At 40.5% G+C, this 9010-nt stretch overlaps 1 protein-coding gene across 1 annotated transcript in view; it reads right to left on the bottom strand.

Moving 5' to 3' along the window:
* Window positions 1–749: 749 nt before the first annotated feature.
* The window catches only part of GORASP2 (golgi reassembly stacking protein 2, 55kDa), a 22023-nt gene continuing 13762 nt past the window's right edge, over window positions 750–9010 (bottom strand). The window contains exons 7-9 of the mRNA XM_005857567.2: window positions 5206–5292; window positions 3610–3720; window positions 750–1557 (exon numbers count right to left, since the gene is read on the bottom strand). Coding sequence (XP_005857629.1) covers window positions 1217–1557; window positions 3610–3720; window positions 5206–5292 — 539 coding nt within the window. The 3' untranslated portion in view covers window positions 750–1216. The remainder of the gene's footprint in view (window positions 1558–3609; window positions 3721–5205; window positions 5293–9010) is intronic.

Below are 9010 nucleotides of genomic sequence, written 5' to 3'. Positions count from 1 at the left end.
TGCTATGATTAGAGCTGGAGCCTTCTTTAATCATTTTAACTAGAAATCTGGCTCTAGAAATGGATATATGCTAAGAACTGACTGGCATTGGCCCCTGTTGGAGACTCTGAGCTGGAGCTGATGACCCTAGTTAGCTGAGTGGTTGTAGTTCTATGTGCTATTCTCTTAGCAATGTTCATGCCAGTGCCAGGTCAATAACCGATGAAGTTCTTTCATCTTATTTAAAAACAGAGATATAATATGCACTTAATTTCATTCAATAAATCAATTCCATTTAACTTATCATCTCTTAGAAAACTTAGGAGAAAGCTAACATTAAGACATGAAAAATTACACTGAAGATGTGTGGCACACTGAGAGTAATGCATGCACATATGGCAGGTAGGACCTATAATTTAAATGTATCACAAGAAAAGTCAAATTACTATAATTTATTGCTGTATCTATGCTTTCCCAGTATAGTTGTAATATCTGATGTAGCCACAAAGTGCCACCTTCTGGTTTAAAACTGTGCAACACCAATACCTCCTTTATTTCTTTTTAAATGTATTTTATGGTGGACGTATAAAGCAACAGCAGCAGTTACAAAATGTTGTCTGAGTAATTCTGAGAGCTCAAAACAAGGATCCGTGTATAGGCTGAATAAAAAGATGTACAATTACTAGTGCACATTGTGTAACTTTATCAAGCATATTTAGCTGGATTTTTGTGTAAACCTTAATAGAGATGTGACTCACGGAGACCAAAAGTAAAATATTTTTTCCTTTCACGGTTTAGTGAATTGGTCTGCTTTCACGCAAATGATTTACAAACTACAAGAAATGCTGCATGTGAGAACTAGGCATAAAATGTTTCATTTTCTTACAGAGGAGCAGCAGGGGGACAGGGACAAAAGTAGACACCTTGTTGCCACCTTTCCCAAAGATGCACACCCCCAAGAATGGCAGTGGAAACCTGGCAGCAAGCCCTCTTACAATTCTTTTTGGTTGTTTTCAAAATACAAGCACTTTCTGACATTTCCCTCCCCAGCCCATGAACCCACCCTGATTTGGCAGGATACAATCTCAGATCCTCTTGCTTAGTTTTCCCTTAGAATTATTTACAGGAGCCTACAGATATGATAAAAACTAGTATGAAATTAATGATAGTTTGCGTTTCCAGATTCGTTTCCGTGGTTAAATAAGCACACCGAGCCAACTCCAAAGATGGTTCAAAGTTAAGGTGACTCAGAGGCATTTGCATCCGTTACCGAAGAAACAGGCTTCTGGCTGGCTAGGGCGGATTCACTGACTCTGTCCTCAACAGTGATCGGGGCCTTGGAAGTTGGGAGCGTTACATCCAGAGTGAGTGCTGAGGCAGCATCTGCTCTTGCAGTGGTCATGACGGGGTCGGAGGGTGGGCTGCTGGTGGGTGGGAGGGAGGACAACAGCTCCGCTGAGCCTGCTGCTGGAGAGACCTCTGGAACCAAAGGGAATGACGGAAGGAACTCGGATGGCAAGGGGAGAGCTGCAATGCCAGGTAAGTTTCGGGAAGACAAGGAAGGAAGAGGTGGCAAACCTAGGACAAAAACAGCACAGATCATACATCCTCCCAGCACTAAAGAGTAGTCATAGTCACATAACTGTTTTTATTGACCAGCTGGCCAGGAGGAAAGGCTCCCTGTGTCTAGGCTCCTATATGCCTCGGCTCCCTGTCCCAGCTCAGGGAAGAAATGACTCTCCCAGTGGGGACAGACAGCAGCCCCTCCAGCAGGCACCGCAGCCACACTGAGTGTCGGCCAGGAGAATCCCACTCACCCAGGAAAGCTGCAAGCTGACTGAGAGCTGCCCTGGACAGACAATAGGAAGGGGAGACACAGAAGGCAGCCTCTGGGAAGACTGTGGAAGGAGGGGCTTGTCATGAAGCCCCTGCATTAGCTTCATCATAAATACCCAGCCTCTGCCCAAGCCCCAGATTGATGGATAACTGTTTATATTTAGTGGGTTTATTGTGTGGATTTTAAAATGCACAATACCCCTGGCCAGTTTGCTCAATGGTTAGAGTGTCAGCTTTCGGAATAAAGGGTCAAGGGTTCAATTCCTGGTCAAGGGCACGTACTTTGGTTGTGGGTTCATTTCTTGCCCCCAGTGGGGGCACATAAGAGAGGCAGTCAGTTGATGTGTCTCTCTCACATGGATGTTTTTCTCCCTCCCTGCCCCCACCTCCTTTGACTCGCTCTGAAAATTAATGGGGGGGAAAAAAGAGCCCTAGCTGGTTTGGCTCAGTGGATAGAGTGTCGGCCTACAGACTGAAAAGTCCTAGGTTCGATTCCGGTCAAGGGCACATGCCTGGGTTGTGGGCTCGATCCCCAGTAGGGGGTATGCAGGAGGCAGCCAATCCATGATTCTCTCTCATCATTGATGTTTCTATCTCCCTCTCCCCCTCTCCCTTCCTCTCTGAAATCAATAAAAATATATAATTAAAAAAAAATTCCTTGGGTGAGGATTAAAAATAAGGAATCAATAATAATAAAGGAAAAGAGTATTACTTCTTTCAGAAACAATGGAAAGGCAGGTTGCACAACAGGTTCAGGGCAACCACTGGGCTGGTTAAACCTTCAATGTCAATTTGGGGAAAAGACAGAGGAAAAAGCCAAGAATGTAGGGCACAGAAGAAAAGACAGAGAGCGCTAAGACAATAAGCATTAGCGTTTACAGGAATGAAAAGTCAGCCCTGACATGTGGCCCTCTCCAAGTCAAAGGTAACCTGGGTAACCATTAACTGGAAGAGCAGACTTGTGGGATATACTCTGCTGCTTCATTTTCATCAGTGCATAAGAAGAGTGTGAACACTGAATATCTGCTAACTTACCTATTTGCAGCTAAAATCTCTCACAGTTTTTATTATAAAAACATTTAATGGAGAATATTTATTAAATGACAAGTATTTATCAAAAAATAAGCTAACCAGCTGAGCAAGGGCAATGGTTTTACAGTCTAAGTTTCCGGGCCTGGGCTACCCAAGATAGGCACCACAGGGGGAAGCTGCCCCAAACACAAGGAGAATCATAGAAGTTCATTCACCTCCACTGGGTGAAATGTACACCTTCCATCCAATTTAGTTACAGCAGCGTGACACCACACACTCTCTTTACTTCTACAAATGGCCTTTGTGGCGCATGAGTGTTGTCAGGGTGCAGTGAGAGGAGAATCACAAAGATAACTTCTTCTTTTTTTTAATTTAATTAAAAAATCTATTTTTAAAATATGTATTTTATTGATTTTTTACAGAGAGAAAGGGAGAGGGATAGAGATTAGAAACATCAATCAGCTGCCTCCTGCACACCCTCTACTGGGGATGCACCCGCAACCAAGGTACATGCATCGAACCTGGGACCCTTCAGTCCACAGGCCGACACTCTATCCACTGAGCCAAACCGGTTAGGGCTTCCTCTTTTTTTAAAAAGCCTTTTAAATAAAAAAGATTAATATTGATTTGAGGCAGCTAAAATTTATTAAATTGATCTGCCTTTTCCAGAAAAATACCCACAACAGCCCTGAAATAGAGGATTGGCTTTCCTAGATAAAACTTATTAGTTAGAGCCCTAGGAAGGCAAGATGGGCAACATACCTGGGTTCACGAGTTCTGGAAGGCTGACGCTGGGCATGACGTGCGGTGTGGGGAGGTTGAGGTTGGGGAGGGCTGGTAGGTTAGGTAGTCCTGGTGGTAAAGGCATCAGACCTGAAGAGAAGGTGAGGACAAAAGGTTAACCAGTTCCCGGGGGGAAAACATTCAATCCATTTGTGTTGAAAAAATACTACTCACTTCAAAGTGAGAAGTCCACTTACTACGTGGCAGTTTTGTATCATAACAACATTAACAATAAAATCTCACTGAAGCAAAAGTCTGTTTTTTAAGATATATTTTTATTTATTTCAGAGAGGAAGGGAGAGGGAGAGAGATAGAAACATCAATGATAAGAGAGAATCATTGATTGGCTGCCTCCTGCATGCCCCACACTGGGAATTGAGCCTGCAACCGGGCATGTGCCCCGACCGGGAATTGAACCACGACCTCCAGATTCGTAGGTAAAGGCTCAACTACTGAGCCTCGCCAGTGAGGCGAAGCAAAATGTCTTTCTATACCTAACTGATTAAATGGCTAAGAGTTAAAACAAATACTAATTCTTCTAAACCAGTGGTTCTCAACCTTCCTAATGCCACGACCCTTTAATACAGTTCCTCATGTTGTGGTGACCCCCAATTTCATTGTTACAAATTGAACATAATTAAAGCATAGTGATTAATCACAAAAACAATATGTAATTATATATGTTTTCCGATGGTCTTAGGCGATCCCTGTGAAAGGGTCGTTCGACCCCCAAAGGGGTCGCGACCCACAGGTTGAGAACTGCTGTTCTAAACCCAAGAGCAAGAATGATGAGGTCAAAGTGTCTGGAGAAAGGGGTGATTTATCCAGCAAGAATGGTAGTAAAATGGAATGGAAGTTTTCTTTGTTGGTTGAGGTTTACAGTCTCTCTGGCCTTTTTTTTTTCCAAATTCTGAAATAATTTCAGACTTAGGGTTACAAAAAGCAGTCGATATAAAGAATCCCCAAATATACCTTTCACTCAAATTCCCCAAATGTTAACATTTTATCACACCTGCTTTATCATTCTGTGTTTGAGTGTGTACATACTTGGTTAATTGGTTAACAATGGCTTAATATGTCTGTATAACAACATCTTTAGCCATATAATTAAAGACTCCCACAATGCAAATATATTTGATCAGTGAAATAATACTTGATTATTATTTGCAAGATAAAGGGACTCGTGTTCATTGGGAACAGTAAGAGAAATAAACCAAAATCTAATCTAATCTAATGTTCAAGCTACTAAAGATGCAGATAAGGAGTGCTCTCTCCCAGGACATAATGTGTATTCACATACTAGTAGACAACTATGAGAAAGCCCAACTAAGGAAGCACTGAAGAACCAAACTTGTACATATTTCTTATTCCTGCCTCATGCTGCATGAGGGGTGGGAAGGGGTGGTAAGCTGGTTCATTTCCTCTTGCTCTCATTTATCACAAAGTTACAGAGGCAAAATGAGATTAAAAGACATAAAGTCACTCCATAGGTGTAACATTTTTTTCATTGCTTTTTAAGATGCAAAATGTTAGTAATGCTCTTATTACATACATCTCAAGTCTCCTGCTGCTTACCTGGTAATGTAGTAGCTGGATTCATTGATGGTACAGAAGTGAGGGACTGGTTTACTTGTGGTGGCAATAATGGTACTGTTGGTACACCTAAAATAAAAGTACAATCTTTTAAAAATTTATAACAAATTCAGTTGACAAAGAATAAACAGATTATATTCACAGTGTTTAGTCCCCCTACCCTCCCCCGCCCCCCAGGTGGTCAGTGGGACTTCATTTAGTTAATTTCTGGCTGTGTCACTAGGTGTCACAGCTGGTCTATCTACTCTGCCCATGGCCCCTAACAAAAACTGTTAGAGCCTGGGCCGAGAGGGCGGGAGGCTCAGCAAAACCAGTCCAGCTAAGCTCACTGGATGAGACTTTTACACTTGACCTAAGCAGGGTTAGATTACAAAATTGTTTTTGCAAATCTGGAAATGGAATGCAAAGATTAGTCAGTCTCCATTGGGCTCCTGAACTAAGAAACCATGGGGACCTGGGCCTGCTGGAGGGGTGGGAGCCATATGCCTGATGAAATAGTGAGTGCTGGGCTCTGAAAGAGGAAAGAGACAAAAGAGCACGTGAACCTCCAGAGATGGAGAGAATGGCCTGGCTTCCTGGATCTCCATTTCCATTTGACTGTAGGTTCTGTGACACTTCTTTGAGGTCCAGCACATTCCCACTTTCACTTATGCTAGTTTGAGGAGGCTATGTTCTTTATATACAAATAACTCTTAAGATACTGCCTGATCAAGATTACCTACTAAAGTTTCTCACCTACTTATGTGGGAGGTTTTGCTGATGTCAAAACAATAGTAATATTGCAAATGAATTCTAGTTTTTATCTTAATCTTATAGAGATCTGCTTAAATACAGTAGTAGAAATGAATTGTGCCTAAAAGTATGAAGCAACCATCTTCAGATATTTATTTATTCATGTATATATTTACTGCAGAAATTGGAGGCATGCAAAAGTAGAAGAGGATTCTTTGCTTTTATCAGACTCTCCAAGAGGTTGTTGGATGGTAGGTTGGTGCGTTCATTTACTCAAGTTTTTGAGGGGCACTTATTATATATTAGATATTTTTCTAGACCCGGAGGCTCTTCACAGCATAAAAAAAATAGGAATCAAGACCTTTACGAAATTTACATTCTAATGAAGGCCAGAAAAGACAAATATTAAACAAATAAAATACATAGTATGTAAAATGGTGTAAGTTCTCTGCAGAAAAACTGAGCAAAAAAGGGGGTCGGGAAGTGTTGTGGGGGTGTACCAGAAAGGTCACGCTGATTAATGCCATTTCAACATGATACATTCATTTTCTAAAACTTTCATAATCTAAAAATTATCAACCCACAGAGAAGTCATTTTTAAAAACCATATATTTCTATATTTCTACAGTTACTATTTGGGCTACTTTGCAGCAATATAATTAAAAGCAAAGACAGCCCTAGCTGGTTTGGCTCAGTGGATAGAGCGTTGGCCTGGGGACTGGAGGGTCCCGGGTTCGATTCTAGTCAAGGGCACATGCTCAGGTTGCAGGCTCGATCCCCAGTAGGGGGTGTGCAGGAGGCAGCTGATCAATGATTCTCTCTCATCATTGATGTTTCTATCTCTATCTCCCTCTCCCTTCCTCTCTGAAATCAATAAAAATATATTAAAAAATAAAATAAAATAAAAGCAAAGACAGAAAAATAAATGCCTAACAAAAAATCGTTTCTCACACTATGATGCTAGGACATAGGAGTATTTTTAAATTGAGTTACTCGAAGTGAAAATGTTAGTATCTTACAGTCTCTTTTGAGCAATTACTGCTTTATCTATACTCTTTCTTTTAATATTCAAGAAACCATTTCTCTGTAGTGTTGTAAGGTCAAGGATCTCAGTGCATGTGCTTGTAAGATAATACAAGTACTGCATAACTCTAATGTAATGAGGGAAGAGCTAAAATGTCAAAAAGAAACTGGGACTTGAAGAAAGATGTCAGCTGTCCTCTAAAATCAGAAGACTTATCATAAGGCATAGGAACCCTCTTACTCTAAAGCAGGTAGAGTTACTCAGACACAGATACAGCCTCTGCCGTGAGAAGAACCCCAATCCACCTTTACTAAGTCTATTCAGGGAAAACTACAGGAGCATCTGATGGGGTATAAGAAAAAAAAAATCATAATATAAAAAGAATTCAGCCGAAACCGGTTTGGCTCAGTGGATAGAGCATCGGCCTGCGGACTGAAGGGTCCCAGGTTCGATTCCGGTCAAGGGCATGTACTTGGGTTGCGGGCACAACCCCAGTGCGAGATGTGCAGGAGGCAGCTGATCGATGTTTATCTCTCATCGATGTTTCTAACTCTCTATCTCCCTTCCTCTCTGTAAAAAATCAATAAAATATACTAAAAAAAAAAAAAAAAGAATTCAAACACCACTTATATGAAACAAACTTTAAAATCCCTCCCAACTGTATCTAAGACTTGATATTGATGACATTAATAGTTAATGTCACCTAGGAAATGTCCTGAAACTGGATTGTGGTGATGACTGCACAACTCCCTACTTAAATATACTGAAAGACACTGAATTGCATATTTACAGCGAATTAATTTTATGGTATGCACATAACACCTCAATCAAGTTGGGAAAAAAACTTAACAAAAAGTCTGGCTGGCATGGCTCAGTGGTTGAGCATCGATCTATGAACCAGGAGGTCACAGTTTGATTTCTGGTCAGGGCACATGCCCGGTTGGGGCTCAATCCCCAGTGCGGGGTGAGCAGGAGGCACTGATCAATGATTCTCTTTCATCATTGATTTTTCTATCTCCCTCTTCCTTACTCTCTGAAATCAATAAAAATATACTGGGAGAAAACAACAACAAAGAGTAGGGGTGGGAAGATATGTCACCATACTGATAACAAATGAAGCTGGATAGTGAGGGTTTGTTATACTATTCTACCCATTTCTGAGTTAAATTTTTAATTATAAGAAATTAAAATTTAAAAATTCATCTAGAAAAACATTCTTTGGGGGAAAAAACAAAGATTCTAAAAAGAGCTTTGATTTGAACCTAGGGGACCAACTCCAGAGATTATACTCTTGACCTTAAAGTGTATCTTGCTGGGCTGTTTTAAATCCATTCCAGAACATGTAAGCAAATATTGAATACAAATAGCTCAAGAATAAAAAGTACTAAGGAAATAAAACTAAACCATGTCAGTATTTAATTCACTTACTCAATATCTGAGTACATAATATACTCTAGGTATAGTATTATGAAGGAAGAAAACCAAAAAACAGAAGATTTTTTAAAAAGGAAAGAAAAAAAAAAACTCTACCAACATACCAAGTTAAGAACTACATTATGTGACCAAGCAATTCCATAAAAACTTGTACTCAAATGTTCATAGCAATACTATTAATAGTAGCCAAAAAGCAGAAATAATTTAAAAAGTCCCTCAACTGATGAATAAACAAAATGTGGAATATCAATCCAATGGGATAATATTTAGCCATAAAAAGGAACGAAGTTTTAATATATGCTATGACATGAATGAATCTTAAAAACATTATTCAAAGTGAAAGAAGCCAATCACAGGAAACTGCACATATCTATCTACACTAATAAAAGAGAAACATGGTAATTAGCGTACGACCGCTACCCTTTTCATTGGCTAATCAGTGAGTATATGCAAATTAACTGTCAGCCAAGATGGCGGCCGGCAGCCAGGCACTGAAGCGAGCATGAGGCTTGCTTGCTGCAAACTCCAAAGTTCCCCCACCTCACTTGCCGGCCTCTCAGCTGCAACTCTAAGCAACTATGTACTATGTTGCAAATA

This window comes from Myotis brandtii, unplaced genomic scaffold (genome assembly GCF_000412655.1).
Source record: "Myotis brandtii unplaced genomic scaffold, ASM41265v1 scaffold112, whole genome shotgun sequence".
Lineage (NCBI taxonomy): Eukaryota > Metazoa > Chordata > Mammalia > Chiroptera > Vespertilionidae > Myotis > Myotis brandtii.
The sequence above is the reverse complement of the archived record's forward strand: the minus strand, read 5'-3'. Positions and strand labels throughout refer to the sequence as shown.